The 14,807-nt window shown below is 54.3% G+C and overlaps 5 protein-coding genes across 5 annotated transcripts; 3 read left to right on the top strand and 2 right to left on the bottom strand.

Moving 5' to 3' along the window:
• Window positions 1-320: 320 nt before the first annotated feature.
• BDZ83DRAFT_603169 (ribosomal protein L21e) lies at window positions 321-1,621 on the bottom strand. The gene is made up of 3 exons (XM_060507212.1): window positions 1,344-1,621; window positions 1,163-1,278; window positions 321-1,037 (listed from the first exon to the last, which is right to left on the bottom strand). The coding sequence occupies exons 1-3, from the start codon at window positions 1,377-1,379 to the stop codon at window positions 707-709; spliced, it is 483 nt and encodes a 160-aa protein (XP_060370187.1). The 5' UTR covers window positions 1,380-1,621; the 3' UTR covers window positions 321-706.
• BDZ83DRAFT_661739 (40S ribosomal protein S9) lies at window positions 1,622-2,832 on the top strand. Its single transcript, XM_060511066.1, has 4 exons — window positions 1,622-1,724; window positions 1,789-1,845; window positions 1,926-2,024; window positions 2,090-2,832. The coding sequence occupies exons 1-4, from the start codon at window positions 1,717-1,719 to the stop codon at window positions 2,502-2,504; spliced, it is 579 nt and encodes a 192-aa protein (XP_060370186.1). The 5' UTR covers window positions 1,622-1,716; the 3' UTR covers window positions 2,505-2,832.
• On the bottom strand, window positions 2,798-4,229 carry BDZ83DRAFT_689959 (pre-mRNA-splicing factor SLU7; the record flags this gene model as incomplete). The annotated part of the gene is made up of 1 exon (XM_060511299.1): window positions 2,798-4,229. Exon 1 carries the CDS (start codon window positions 4,184-4,186, stop codon window positions 2,798-2,800), a length of 1,389 nt encoding a protein of 462 aa, XP_060370185.1. The 5' UTR covers window positions 4,187-4,229.
• Window positions 4,230-4,731: 502 nt separating this feature from the next.
• BDZ83DRAFT_603157 (uncharacterized protein) lies at window positions 4,732-8,939 on the top strand. Its single transcript, XM_060507211.1, has 3 exons — window positions 4,732-5,096; window positions 5,145-8,800; window positions 8,859-8,939. Exons 1-3 carry the CDS (start codon window positions 4,862-4,864, stop codon window positions 8,865-8,867), a joined length of 3,900 nt encoding a protein of 1,299 aa, XP_060370184.1. The 5' UTR covers window positions 4,732-4,861; the 3' UTR covers window positions 8,868-8,939.
• Window positions 8,940-11,498: 2,559 nt separating this feature from the next.
• Window positions 11,499-14,566, top strand: BDZ83DRAFT_715925 (uncharacterized protein; the record flags this gene model as incomplete). The annotated part of the gene is made up of 2 exons (XM_060511796.1): window positions 11,499-12,019; window positions 12,085-14,566. The coding sequence occupies 2 exons, from the start codon at window positions 11,499-11,501 to the stop codon at window positions 14,564-14,566; spliced, it is 3,003 nt and encodes a 1,000-aa protein (XP_060370183.1).
• Window positions 14,567-14,807: the final 241 nt, after the last annotated feature.

Here is a 14,807-nt window from a genome sequence, read left to right as displayed (position 1 = left end):
AGCGCACTTACATGTATCAGGTCTGAACTATTAAGCTCGTGTCAGTGGCAATGAACCCGAAAATACAAGCCGGTGCTTTTGACTGTTCTAGATGATGAGGATAGTGTAATGGTATAGAGCTTGACTCAATTACACAATATTTACTCTATTATAAGTCGATGTTGAGAGCAGCAGGTTGGCATCACTGGCGTGCTAGCTAGCAGCTCATAGAACAGCCGTAGCTCATACTCACTGAGGGAGTTGGCCATACGCAAGCTTGATAGTGTACCTACCCCATCGACATATCGGTTCACGATGACTTAGTTGCACTTGAGAAATGATCATAGGTCGTGTTCTTCATTTGACTGAGGGTATCATGAGGGCCCGGCGGGCAGCAGGGCCAACTATTCGCCTGCCTTTCACAGGCATTTCGCATTGACCTTGTTTCCCACGAGCACACAACACCATACACCAGAACCTGTGCCAATGCCTCCGACCTGACAATGACAGGACCCGAGGCATCGCGGCAGGATCGCAAAAGGGCCAACGGGTCTCACAGGTAGCATTTCCTCGTGTAGGTGTGAACGATGAAGTGTCATTGGTCTTTTTTTTCCCATTCCCTATGGACGTTGCCGAAAACGTGATGCCGTTCCATGCTAGAATTCTTCCGTTCCTCACGTAAACACCACATGCAAAAGAAGAACCCACAAACCACCCAAAAGACACTCTAAATCGTCGTCTCGTAGGGGAGAGGGGTGACCGTCTGGGGCTTGTTCTCCTTGAAGTCGACGGTACGGGCCTCACGGGGCATGAGAGGGAGGCGCTTGAGGGTGAGGGCCTTGCCCTCGGCCTGTGCCTTCTTCTTCAGGGCGGCGTTCTCCTTGACACGGCGGATGAAGTCGTCTCTCGAACGGGAGGGGGAGATGTGCTCGACGCGGATGTTGATGCGCTTCTCGATGTAGCGGTGCTTCACCTTCTTGTAGATGATGATACCGACGGCGGACTTGGTGACGTTGTAGATGACACCGGTCTTGCCGTGGTAGACCTTGTGAGGCATACTGTAATCCGACAAGTCAGCCCTCTGTTCCTGCATGCATTGCACCCATTTTCGCAATTCCTCCCAGCCAAGACCTCGAGTCTCCCAGTTGTCGCAATTCGATTCGAGGGCAGGTTGTTCGCTTACCCCTTCTGGACGGCACCGTTGGTCTTGATGTCGACGATATCTCCGACTCTGTACTGGCGAAGGTACGTGGAGAGCTTGATCATACCCTTCTCACGGAAGTTTCTGCTGAACGCATACTGCAAGCTAACCGTCAGCAATCCGGCCGCAATCTCGAGATAATTCGTAGCTGGGTAATACGTACGCGCGTTCCCGCGCGAAGACCCGCTGGGTGACCCATTTTGCCGGAGTGGTTGTCGTAGAGGGCGGAATTTGGTGATGGTGTTGTCGGGTCTTGAAAAAGATCACGAAGTTCCAGACACAACGGGCAAGGCAAAAAATCGGCGACGTGTGTGTGCTTTGCTGACTCAGTCCCGTAATTCTTTTTTCGTTGTGGAAAGGGCACTGCACGTGACCGTAGGCGAGCAGAACCCGCAATTTGACAGGCGCTAGTCAGCCCTCGCTCCCCACAGCCATTTTTCGCATTGAGTGTTGCAAGTTTCACGAGAGGCTCTTCTTTTTTTCCTTTTCGTTTTCTTCGTCAACCACAATTCGAAGGATATCGACGAGTCGGCAAGATGGCGCCGTAAGTAGACTGAACCGCAGTCGCATCGCCAAATAAAACATGCTAATCCGATTTCGCGCAACAGCCTCACCTACTCCAAGACCTCCAAGGTCCCCAACCGTCCCTTCGAGGCCGCCCGTCTGTCAGTATTCTCCGGCCACTGAACAAGAGCTTGCTCTGTTTAAGTCGTGAATCACACCACTGACTTCGATACGATAATAGTGACTCCGAGCTTAAGCTCGTTGGCGAGTACGGTCTCCGCAACAAGCGTGAGGTCTGGCGTGTCCAGCTTACCCTCTCCAAGATTCGTCGTGCTGCCCGGTATGTGCCTCTGGCCGTCGCAAAATGGTCGCGTGGGGCATCCTTTCGGCTAACAACCCTCATAGTCAGCTTTTGACCCTCGACGAGAAGGACCCCAAGCGTCTCTTCGAAGGCAATGCCCTCATTCGCCGTCTCGTGCGCGTCGGTGTCCTCGACGAGTCCCGCATGAAGCTCGATTACGTCCTGGCCCTGAAGGTCGAGGATTTCCTTGAGCGCCGCCTCCAGACTTGCGTCTACAAGCTCGGTCTCGCCAAGTCGATCCACCACGCCCGTGTCCTCATCCGCCAGCGTCACATCCGCGTCGGCAAGCAGATCGTCAACGTCCCCTCCTTCATCGTCCGTCTCGACTCCCAGAAGCACATCGATTTCGCTCTTACCTCGCCCTTCGGTGGTGGCCGCCCCGGCCGTGTCCGCAGAAAGAAGGCCGCTGCCGCCGAGTCCAAGGGTGACGGTGGTGACGACGAGGAGGATGATGAGTAAATGCATCGCCATTTATGCTAAGGATTGGTCAAAAAAACTCTGGGAATGGTTGGCAAGCCAAATACCAACCATTGGGATCATCGGGGTGTTTATAGTCACGGCGTTCGCCAGAGGCAAAATGGAATGATTGCATCAAATACGGATACCACGAATGAATGTTACACAAAAGTCTTTTTCTTGTTCAGTTCAGGGCACCTCGAGGCATCGTCTTGCATGCGAACGTTTGACAGGGAAATGGGTATCATGTTTGTCCAATGCAATGCTCATAAGCCATGCCTACATACCTAGGTAGTCTAGACCAATTCATCCTTGCCCAGGAACTTGGCCATCGGGTCGTTCGCCGCTGTCCTCTTTCTCCTGTACTCCTCCATCTCTTCCTCAGTGACATCGCCCATCATCTCTTCCGCTGTCCGCTTCGTCGCCGGCTTGTTCACCGGAGTGTCATCCGCCTTTGGAATCTCTGCTTGTTGCTCCATCTGCAGCGCCAATGAAGCACCAGTACGTTGCCGTTCAGAAGCTTCCCATGCCAACTTGCCCTCCTCACCAGTGCAGTAACTGTTCTTGACCACCGAGTGACAGCATTCGTAGCCCCATTGAAAATTTGACCACCAGCTGCCCCAGATAGATGTGTGGTTGTGAATGTACACATCCTCGGGGTACTTGGACTTGGCGATAACCTTGGGCGCGCCCTTGATGAGGCCGCTCTCGTCGTACTCGACATATTTCTCCGACTCGGTAATGACGTTCTTTAGCTCGTCGGGCATGGTGTACTGCGAATTGTCGCCGTATAGCTCCTTGAGCTTCTTCTCCCGCTCTGCACGCTTCTTCTCGGCCTCCTCCTTCTCCTTCTTCCTGTAAAACTCTCCGGCCGTAGGGTTGGCTTGCAAATGTTTCGTCGTGTCACCACTCTTCTCCTGGGCCTCCCAGGCGTATCGCTGTGCTTGCTCGAACTCCCCGGCGTCGCCTGAGCCGCGCATGAAACCTTCCTCTGCAAAGAGATTCGCAGCTTTGTCCACGGTTGCTCCGCCGTCCACCAGGGATCTCGTCTTTGGGTCGTACTTTGCGGATTCCAGGTCCAGGTTGACCAGGTACTTTGCCGTGTCCTCTCGTATTCTCAACTGGCGCGTAGCTGTGCTTTGATGCTTGCTCATGTCGTTTTCCTCTGCGTACTTGTCGCCATCGTCCTGTTCTTCCTCCTCTGTCTCGCCCTTGGCAAGCGCCTGCTTCCTCAACTTCTCCATCTCGTTGAACTCCTCGACGACGTTGCGATACTCCTTGGGGTCGTATCCGTTCCAGCGATCACGCTTGGCATCCCAGCCAAGCTTGACGTCCTGAACGACCTCGTCGGCCTGGATGTCCCTGCCGGTCCATTTTGCGCCTTTCGCTCTCGGCCGGCTGAGGCAGTCTTTGGCTTTGTGCGTCATTGCGCCGCAGTTTTCGCATGCACCTTTCCGGTATTTCGTGGCTGCTGGACCGGCCTTGCGACCGCGATCGTACCATTGTGACTGCTCGTTTTTCTTCTGAATACGCTGATGCTCAAGGTAGTCGGTCTGATCATCGCCTTCTTCGCCGGCATAAAAGGGACGTTTACTGATGAAAGAGGGAATGTATATATTCTCCTCCTTTGCAGCGGCGGACGCCTTGGGGTCGGTCTTTCTTGGTGGTGGTGGCGGCGGCGGCATCTTGGCGATTTGTGAGATATGAGAGGGTTGTTGGCAGAGAATGTTCGGGCGACGGCGCATTCACGTCGCGAATTTGGGTCAGGAAAAGCACAGGCGTTGCGACTCCTTACGTAAGCAGCCGCTCTCAGATCTCATGGATGGCTTAGGTATGGACACAGAATGGCCTAGGTTTAAGCATCCACTCATCCATTCGTCCTTCTTCAATAAGCCCGCTATATTTTTTGGGTTGAACATTGCAATCAATCCAACATCAAAAGTCTCAAGTGTATCCGCCAGCAAATTCATGGCTGAGTAAATGACGAATGGCGACCTTATGGTGAGGTAGAAGGTGCTTAAGCCTGCGGGACACTTCAGTGTTCTGACCTCGTACGCTGGAAAATGCCCCACATCAAGGCACTTCCATTTGCTTTAGTGGACGGTGGCCAGGCAGGATGGCGTACCGAAGGAGCAAAGTGTCACGCGTGTTGCCACATGACTGCGCGGACCCTGGGCGTTTCCTCTTGACCCAGCACGCGTCGGATCCTGCATCAACATGACCTTGTCGCGTCGTGAATTCGCTGCTTAGTGACATTGAACCCGTCTTACCATGCACCAAGCCAACCGCTGCTCTTCCTTATCATGACATTGTTCTCCATCCTACCATCTCATCCTCCATGAGTGTTTACAGCCTCCACCATGGACCTCTTCCGCGTTCGGTTGAACTGCATAGACCACTACCAGGCGACGGCGACGCATTACGATCCCCAGTTACGGAATGATGTCGGTCCTGCACAGGCGAAGAAAGGCCCCAAGGTTCCGGTCGTGAGGGTTTTCGGGTCTACAGAAACGGGGCAGAAAGTCTGCGCGCACATACACGGCGCCTTCCCATACGTCTATGTCGAGTATCGTGGCAGCTTAGAGCCCGAGGATGGTATGTAAGTCTTCCAACCATACAATGGGTCTTGCTAACTGCTACAAGTGGGCGCGTACATCTATCGACTTCATCTCTCCATTGATCATGCCTTGGCTGTCAGCTACCGACGTGATCAATTCGGAGAAAATGCAAAGTTCGTCGCCCGCATCACCCTTGTCAAAGGGGTGCCATTTTACGGTTTCCACGTTGGATACCGCTTCTTTCTGAAGATCTACATGTTCAATCCCATCGTCATGACAAGATTATCCGACTTGCTCCAACAGGGTGTCATTCTTAAGCAGAAGTTCCAACCTTACGAAGCCCACCTCCAGTACTTACTACAGTTCATGACCGACTATAACCTGTACGGATGTGGCTACTTGGATGTATCTGATGTATACTTCAGAGGCCCTATCCCTTCATTTGATCAAGAGGGGAACTCTCAACACCTTTGGCATGACCGGACGATTCCTAAGACTCGAGTCCTCGACGACCTGACTCTGCCGAGGGTCAGCCACTGCTCTATCGAGGTAGACATTTGCGTTCAACACATTACCAACCGGCGAATGGTGAAGGAACGTCGGCTACACCACGACTTTGTTGAGCGTGTTAAACCTCTCCCGGCAGATATCAAGCTCGTTTACAGTATGGCTGGTCTATGGAAAGACGAGACGCGTCGCCGCAAAATGAAAATGCCCAATGCGGACCAAGGAAGCAGCCCTTTCCCGGCAGAAGTTTTGGTCTCCATGTCTGCAAATAAGCGCGACTCGCAACCACAAGGATGGATTCACGAGGAAGAGTACAAAGAAGAAGTCGCAAAACTTATCGAAACCGAAAAGGGGTTGGAGGACTCCGAGCCACCAAGCTTTGAGACCTTTGTGGAGCATTCGCCGCTTGAGGCTGCCATCAAGACCGCGCTCCAGTCAGTAGAAGATTTGTACCCCGTCAACCTGCTACCGGCTCTTGGACTTCCGTCAAATCATCCTCCGGCAAACAAGAATCCAGCGAGCAGTATCGAAGTCGACGAACAGGGTGTACTCGATCTCGGTGTAGACGATTACGACCCTTATCCAGCCGATTCTGACGAAGAGGCTCTCATTCAGATGGGCGAGCCGAAGGCGAGGCAGGATGGCCAGATCAGTGACAGTGGTATCGATGGAAGGCGATCACTCATTAGTGGTAATAAATCCAGAAGCGTGCCCGTCGCTGGCGATCTGAAAGTCATGAAGACCGTTAACGGGCTGGGATCTCTATACGAAGGCGTCTGTGCCAGCAGGTTGAAGACTGGCAACCCACCAATGGTACCGGTTTGGGACGACCTGCTCGACATGGCCGAAGAGGAAGGGCTCGTGTCAAAACTCAGCGACCCATCAAGCCTAGGTCACCGGCGTACGGTATCGGTCAAGCGATCGATATCACCGCATGCGATAGCGCCTTCTACTAAACGTCCGAGAACCGAGACTTCAGTGGCTCCAGCATCCGATGCAGTGGTGCCCAAACCGTCACTCAAAGGCATCCTGAGTAATAGCGCAGCTTCTGAGAAGCATCAGATCACGATGTTGCCGCCAAACTCCCAAGACAAGCCACGGTCGTCTCAAAATGCAGGGTCTAAATCTGCGGCTAATCAGTTATTGGGTTTTCCAGTAGTCAAAAGCCAGGAGGACCCAGGCACGAAACTTCGACTGAGCCAGATGAACCAGCCTCGAGCCTCGCAACAAGCTGAACAGGATTCTCAAAAACATGTTGCCTTCAGTTTAGCACCGCAGGAGACACGTAGCAAGCCCGATTCGGTCACTCCAGCAAAAAAGGTTCGGATTGCTACTCCTACGACGGATTCACCAGGGACCGAAGCAGGAACAGAAACAATTCTTCATCGGATACAGACAGCGATCGGATCCTTTTCCGCAAAGCGCCAGTGCGTGATTGGCGTCCTGCCTCCTGCTCCAAAAGTTATCACGTCAACAATGGAGGACCTGCAGATTCCCGATATGATTTACCAAGATGCCTACTACAGCGAAGAGAAGGATGTCCCTGCTCGTCCCAGGGAGTATGCCGGTCGGGAATTTCGGCTCGAGAGCAATACGCTACCGTATTTGGCGGATTTTGATCCAACTGGGACATCTGCCGCCAGCATGGGCATCAAATCAGACACACCCATTGACAAGGCCAAGAACGACGTGCGTTACGACGCCCAAGCAAGCTTGTGTTCATACCGAAGCTGGGAGATAGCTCAACCGCCGCCAAGCGCCAAAGACGTTCAAGATTGGTGGAATAAGAAGCATCACGTGCTGAAAGAGCAAAAGAATGTCACTGCAAAGATCATGGGCACCCCTCGAGCTACAAGGCGCGACCTCTCCCAGATTGAGGGGCCTACCCCGAAAAACAAGCATGGCTTCAAGTACTCGCCCAAGAAAAAGTCGACTAGTGTCAAGCATGAGGCGCAATACATGAGTACTATGGCGCTCGAGGTTCACGTGAACACGAGGGGCAAGTTTGTTCCTAATCCTGACGAGGATGAGGTCCAGTGTATATTCTGGTCTATCAAGGCAGATGGCACTGCCAGTAGTAGTCAGGAAGCTTCAGGGGGAATCATCGCCGGTGTTGTTGTCCTATCGCCAGACGGTTCTCTCGCACAGAGGATGCGGCGCTTTGTTTCTGCAGAGGTTATCGAGGAATCGTCCGAGCTCGATGTCATGGTTCGCATGGTGCAAATTGTCAGAGATCATGACCCTGATATCCTTACAGGCTATGAGGTTCACGGCAGCTCATGGGGCTATCTCATTGAACGAGCCCGAGTAAAGTACGATTATGATCTGTGCGACGAGTTTTCACGTATGAAGAGTAACTCTTACGGCCGTATCGGAAAGGAGAATGATCGGTGGGGCTTCAACACAACGTCGACGATTCGCGTGACTGGCAGACACATGATCAACATTTGGCGAGCCATGAGGGGTGAATTGAACCTGCTTCAATATACGATGGAGAATGTCATCTGGCACGTTCTGCACCGCCGCATACCTCACTACTCCTGGAGAACCCTAACACAATGGTATAACAGCAGTAGGCAGAGGGACCTCGACAAACTGACGCGCTATTACCTCACACGAACGAGGATCGATATTCATATATTGGAGTCAAACGAGCTCATTCCGAGAACAAGTGAGCAAGCCAGACTGTTGGGAGTGGACTTCTTCTCGGTCTTCTCCCGCGGTTCTCAGTTCAAGGTCGAGTCCATTATGTTCAGAATTGCAAAACCCGAGAACTTAATGCTAGTTTCCCCCAGTCGGAAGCAAGTCGGCGGCCAAAACGCATTGGAATGTCTCCCGCTGGTGATGGAGCCCCAAAGCGACTTTTACAATAGCCCGCTGTTGGTGCTCGACTTTCAGAGTCTGTACCCCAGTGTCATGATTGCCTATAATCTGTGCTACTCGACATTCCTAGGCAGGATTGTCAATTGGCGGGGGATGAACAAGATGGGTTTCACCGAGTATCAGAGGCACAAGAGGCTGCTGGAGCTCCTAAAGGATCACATCAACATCACGCCCAATGGAATGATGTACGTCCGGCCTGAGATTCGGAAATCTCTCCTCGCAAAGATGCTTGGCGAGATTTTGGAGACCCGTGTCATGGTCAAGAGCGGGATGAAGCAAGACAAGGACGACAAAACGCTGCAGGCGCTGCTGAATAACAGGCAGTTGGCCCTGAAGCTTTTGGCCAACGTTACCTACGGATACACATCAGCATCTTTCTCTGGTCGTATGCCTTGCTCGGAGATTGCCGACAGTATAGTTCAAACAGGCCGCGAGACGCTCGAGCGAGCGATTGCGTTTATTCACTCACAGGAGCAATGGGGAGCGGAAGTCGTCTACGGCGACACGGACAGTCTGTTCGTGTATCTCAAGGGCCGAACCAAAGATCAGGCGTTCGACATTGGCAACGAAATTGCCCAAGCCATCACCGATATGAACCCCAGACCGGTCAAGCTCAAGTTTGAAAAGGTCTATCACCCGTGTGTTCTCCTGGCGAAGAAGCGCTACGTGGGTTACAAGTACGAGAGCAAGGATCAGGTCACGCCTGAGTTCGACGCCAAAGGCATCGAGACGGTGAGACGTGACGGGACGCCGGCGGAGCAAAAGATTGAAGAGAAAGCCCTCAAGCTCCTCTTCGAGACGGCGAACCTCAGCGAGGTCAAGGCCTACTTCCAGAAGCAGTGCGAAAAGATCATGCGCGGGTCCGTCTCGGTACAAGACTTTTGCTACGCGAGGGAGGTGAAGCTCGGCACATACAGCGACAAGGGCCCGCCGCCACCGGGTGCGCTCATCAGCACCAAGAAGATGCTCGAAGACGCGCGCGCCGAGCCGCAGTACGGAGAACGGGTGCCGTACGTCGTTATCACAGGTGCTCCCGGGGCGCGTCTGATCGACCGGTGCGTAGCGCCCGAAGACCTGCTCAACGACTCGCACTCGCAGCTGGACGCGGAGTACTACATTTCCAAGAATCTAATCCCACCGCTGGAGAGGATCTTCAACCTGGTTGGCGCCAATGTCCGGCAGTGGTACGACGAGATGCCCAAAGTGCAGCGAATCCGGCGGGTAGACCAGACACTTGGAGCGGCTGGGGGGCTCGGCAGCAAGAAGACGCTAGAGTCGTACCTCAAGTCAGCGTCGTGCATCTCATGTAATATCAAGATGCAGGTGGAGGGCGTGCTGTGCGGGAAGTGCCAGCAGGACGCCCCGAGTTCGCTATTCAACCTACAGACGCGACTTAAGGACGAGGAGAGAAAGTACATGGACGTGGTGAGGATTTGTCAGAGCTGCTCGGCGCTACCGGCGGCGGACGAGGTGCCGTGCGACAGCAAGGACTGTCCCGTGTTTTACTCGCGGGTCAAGCAGAGCGCGCGACTGAAGACGGAGAAGAGCGCGCTGGAGCCTGTCATTCGGGAGTTGGTTGCGAAGGCTGGAAGAGCCGCGTTGGAGTGGTGATTTTATACAAGTGTGAGCGGATATACTGCTTTTATCACGGGGGGTTGGTCATTGTCATTTTGGGTGTTTGGCTGGATAATACCATGGAGGCTGGATATCTTACACTGTAAGGACGGTGTCGGTGATCGGTCTAAAGATGATGGGGCGGGTATAGCGCTACGGCCCTCTCGCAGATAAAAATGATTGATAAGGAGGTTATGATGTCACGGCAAGGGCAGGCCACTGTTTTGAGTAAGGTGGGTGGATGGGATTGGACGGACACGGCTCCGTCCGATTCGGTGTACATAGAATGGAGTATCGGTAGAAGCGACAGACAAGCACACACTTATCGGACGCATACACTAAAGGTAGAGATGGCGGTTTATTGACTGACTGATGACATGGTGAGGAAATGGGGAAAAGCGATCCAAGAGCCGAGCTCTTTCAGTGCTACTTCGTATGAGCTACTGCTGCTTAGTGACCTCACTGTTCGCCAGGGGTCCCCTCTCCTTGTTTCTCGCGGGGTAAAAGGTTAGCTACCTAGGAAAGATGAGGTGCAGGGATGCTCATTACCGGCTCGACCGTACCTTAGATTGGGGCCAGAGCCACAAGCAGCCCACAGGGGAGTTGGAGTCTTGGAGTCTTGCCCGGAGAGGGTAGGGAACAGCGGTCTGCGGGTCACTCGGAACCCTCAGCTTAGTGGTTACCGCTTCACTTTCCACCTTCCACTCTCCACATTCGGGCAATCTGGAAAGCGAAGGCACACCGTAAGGCCACTTCATACTTTCTCTTCAACAGCTTCTAGGTCGCCTTGGCTCTCGATCCGCCCTGAACCATCTCCTGTCTTCCATAAGCATTTGGTCTGCTGAGTAGTGCTGCAACCCTCTCTCCCTCCGTCCCATCCATTCGCCTGTTGCTGCCAGCTTTCACAAGGGACGCCGCAAAGCTACCATTACCATCACATGACGGCGTCAGAGCGGCTTATTGGACGTCCATCCCACAGGTTCCCAGTGACCTGCATCTCTCTCCATTGTCTTACCTGATCCATTTTCTCGATCCAGAAACGCCCTGTGGCCAAGACCCAGATCCACGAGAGCTGTCTTGTCCACTTTCTATTGTCCACCACACACCAAAAAAAAAAAGTTACCGAAAAGTTGAGCCTCCAAACAGCACACCAAAATTCAATTAACTGTGTACTTGCCCATCCTGAAACAAAGAGCTTCCCTCTCTCCACAAACACCAACACCAGCCGCCGCCACAAGCTCCCGATCCAATACGACCCTCCCCCGCCCGAACACTCTTCGTCTCGTAAACGACCTAAGCGCCGATGGTCCCGCCTATCTCTCTCCCTCTGCTGTCCTTCCGTTAGCAGCACTGCTACAAGTGCCGCGCGAAGAGTAAGGAGTTCAGACAAAGTGCGAGAGGGAAACAAACCGGCAAAAGCTCCGGGAATCGCGCGATGGGGGGCTGGACCGGCTTCCTCATCACTTACCTCCTAGGAGGCCTGACCTTCCTGCCCTTGGTGATCCTCACCGTCTTCGCTCACGCCTACTTTACCCTCCCCTACCGGCAGGATGCCGACACGAGTCGTGATCCAGTTGTCGACGCCGCTACCGCTGCCGGCGGTCCGGGCTCCATCGTCCAGCCCGGCGACGACCTCACCGCTCTCGAGGCCGTGAAGGCCGCGGCAAAGGACGATGCTACAGCGGCGGCCACGAAGCGCTCGGCGCAGGATAACGACGTCGCCGCGGGGTACTTTGCCGTGTGCAGAGAGTACACTCCCATGGGCATCAACGCGAAACCCATCGAGAGGTCCACCCCGACCGGCTCGACCACCGTCGCCGCGCCGAGCCAGAGCGTTTATCAGACCATGTACAAGAGCATATTCGAGCGGAAACCGACGCCGGGACCCCTGGATAACAGGAACGGGCTGAGCCAGCGCCCCAAGAACGCTGGTAACGTGTTCTATGTCGTACTGAGGTTTGCGACCTCCCTTGCGTTCCGTCCGCAACCGCTCGTCCACTCCGGAGACTAACCTGCCACAGACATGGGCACCTGATGCTTTTTGACGACGACGAACAACTCGAGGTCCGGCACGTGGTTTCCCTGTTGCACCACGACATTAGCATATACTCGGGAGGAGACGTCACACCAGAAGGCGAGCTTTACATCAAGAGGAATGCGCTGTGTTTGTCGAGGAGGTCAGATGGTCCCGAGGTCGGACCGGATAGCCAGCTGTCCAAACCCTTTTACCTCTTCTCGGAGAATTGTTCCGCCAAGGAGGACTTCTACTTCGCCATGCTCCGTAATCAGGAGCAAAACTTTGGCGCTGAGAGGAAGGCGCCCAGGCCCAAGCAGTTCGAGGTCAAGAACATTATTGCGCTGGTCCAGAAGCTGCACTCATCCGAGGAGCACCTATCCACGAGGTGGTTGAATGCCATGATCGGTCGTGTGTTTCTGGGCATTTACAGGACGACGGACCTCGAGCACTTCATCCGTGAGAAGCTCACCAAAAAGATTGCCCGTGTCAAGCGGCCTTCGTTTCTCACCAACATTGCCATTCGCCGCATCGACACCGGCGAGTCTGCACCTATAATCACAAACCCGCGTCACAAAGATCTAAATGTTGAGGGAGAATGCGTAATGGAGGCCGATGTGCGGTATACGGGCAATTTCCGTATGGAGGTTGCCGCTACAGCCCGCATCGACTTGGGCGCACGCTTCAAAGTCCGCGAGGTCGATCTCGTTCTCGCAGTGGTCATCAAGAAGCTCGAGGGCCACATGCTATTCAAGATCAAGCCCCCGCCGAGTAACAGAATATGGTTGTCATTCCACAGCATGCCAAAGATTGAAATGACAATCGAGCCGATTGTGAGCGCGAGACAGATTACATACACCATTATTTTACGACAGATCGAGAACCGGATCAAGGAGGTTATCGCCGAGACTCTGGTACAACCCTTCTGGGATGATATGCCCTTCTTCAACACGGAGCACAAGAAATGGCGGGGCGGAATCTGGGACGACGACGATGCGGTTGTCAGCTCACTTAGCGCGGAGACCAACGTGGCTGGAGAGGGCGATGTGGAGGGGGTCGATCACCTCGAAGAGACGGGCGATGTGCAAAGCGATATGAGACCGATCGAAAAGAGCCACAGTATGCCGATCGTCGAGAACACACCGCCGACGGGCCTGTTCGGCAGGAAGATACAGAACAAGGGGCCAAACAGTCCTTTGAATAGCTCCTCTACTAGTGTTGATGCCATAGGCTCACCTACTACCGCGACGCCGATACCTAAGCCGTTCAGGTCGCCATCGATATCTAGTCCAGCAAACCCCGTGGTCGGCACCGACGCTGCGCACGCAGACGTGTTCAAGCCTTCTTCGTCACCACCAGACCATGCATCCAGCATGATGGCAGCGCTGTCTGCAAGGTCAACGCCGGTCACGACGCCCTCCGAGACACCCGCCAGACCACCACCCGTCGCAAAGGCGCCGAGCCAGTCCTCCGCATCCTCGCGCGAAGCCACAGATAACGAGAACGAGACGGATCGTACGCCAATGGCCAAGGAACGCCGTGGCACAGCTTCGTCTTCGGAGTCGATGCGCAACAACGAATCGACTGACCCGAACTCACCCACCACGTCTTCAAGAGCCTCTGTCAGAAGCGCTACGGGCTCCATATCCAAGGGCCTTTTCCGGAGAGAAAACACGGGCAGTACGAACTCGACTGCATCAACAAACGGCGAGGGAAAGCGCACGACGCTTGCTGCCGTCGCCAACGCTGCGGTCACGGCGAGACAGTGGGGTTGGAACGCGATACAGAAGCACAAGGACGCCAAGAACGGCGCCTCGACGGAGCAGAATCCCCCGCTCGACCTCAACCAGCCGATGGGTAGGGGTCAGCCTCTGCCTCCACCGGGTACGCCGTTGCCTCCGCCCGTGAGAGGCTCCAAGGTGACGACGATCCCTGTGCCGAAGCGCAAGCCCATTGCGCCGCCAAATCTTCCTGAACGGCCTCACTCGGCAGCGACGTCGGAGGCGAAGTCGGAACGTAGACCCGTGCCGCCTCCGCCCCTGCCTTCGCGTCGTCATCTGGACACGAGCAAGAACACGGACGGCGGTGGCGAGAGTTTGTTGGTTGTGGAAGCACCGCTCGACTCGGAGCCCTCGACGCCCATGGAGGAGAGCATGCCTCCGCCGGCGTACGTTCAGCCCTGGGCCGAGGATGTCTCTGACGGCGAAGGGGATACGGGCACTGGGGTTGAGAGAACGAGGGGTCGAGATCGTGTTGTTGTCGACGAGAAGAAGGGACACGGAAACGAAGAGGAGGAAGAGGAGAGCAAGAGCAGGACGCCACCGCCGTTACCTCAGCGTCGGGAGACAAAGCTTGACGATTCTATTGTGGCTAAGTCGGTGAATGTCTCTGGTGTCGACGAGGACGACGACGATTATGCCGCGTGGATGGATGAGCAGGATGAGGGTGTCGTCGGTGTAGACGGGAGGCCGAGCGTCGAGGTGAAGTAATGATTCTTGGCGGAGTGTCTATCTGCGTTTGTTTCGGATATTTTTGCTGGAGTTGGGCAAACACGACATTAGGCGTGGGCATATGGCATTGATTATGGGATGGAATGGGGGTTTAGGGAACCGGGTTAAGCGGATCATGGAGTTTGAAACATTTCTTCTTCCTAAGAGTGTAGGATACCAGACTCTGATCCGTATACATTGCGTACATACATACATACACACACACATACCCATATGTCCA

This window comes from Colletotrichum acutatum, assembly GCF_030867785.1.
Source record: "Colletotrichum acutatum strain CBS 112980 chromosome Unknown BDZ83scaffold_8, whole genome shotgun sequence".
NCBI classification, from domain to species: Eukaryota; Fungi; Ascomycota; class Sordariomycetes; order Glomerellales; family Glomerellaceae; genus Colletotrichum; species Colletotrichum acutatum.
The sequence above is the reverse complement of the archived record's forward strand: the minus strand, read 5'-3'. Positions and strand labels throughout refer to the sequence as shown.

What these genes read in the sequence shown, in the direction of transcription:
- BDZ83DRAFT_603157 (XM_060507211.1), top strand. Translation starts at nt 4,862, where the DNA reads ATGGACCTCTTCCGCGTTCGGTTGAACTGCATAGACCACTACCAGGCG. An exon ending in CAGCTTAGAGCCCGAGGATG is followed by an intron (nt 5,097 to 5,144) that starts GTATGTAAGTCT and finishes AACTGCTACAAG; the next exon opens with TGGGCGCGTACATCTATCGA.
- BDZ83DRAFT_661739 (XM_060511066.1), top strand. An exon ending in CCCTTCGAGGCCGCCCGTCT is followed by an intron (nt 1,846 to 1,925) that starts GTCAGTATTCTC and finishes ATACGATAATAG; the next exon opens with TGACTCCGAGCTTAAGCTCG. An exon ending in AAGATTCGTCGTGCTGCCCG is followed by an intron (nt 2,025 to 2,089) that starts GTATGTGCCTCT and finishes CAACCCTCATAG; the next exon opens with TCAGCTTTTGACCCTCGACG.
- BDZ83DRAFT_603169 (XM_060507212.1), bottom strand. Translation starts at nt 1,379, where the DNA reads ATGGGTCACCCAGCGGGTCTTCGCGCGGGAACGCGC. An exon ending in GTCTTCGCGCGGGAACGCGC is followed by an intron (nt 1,279 to 1,343) that starts GTACGTATTACC and finishes GTTAGCTTGCAG; the next exon opens with TATGCGTTCAGCAGAAACTT. An exon ending in AACGGTGCCGTCCAGAAGGG is followed by an intron (nt 1,038 to 1,162) that starts GTAAGCGAACAA and finishes GTCGGATTACAG; the next exon opens with TATGCCTCACAAGGTCTACC.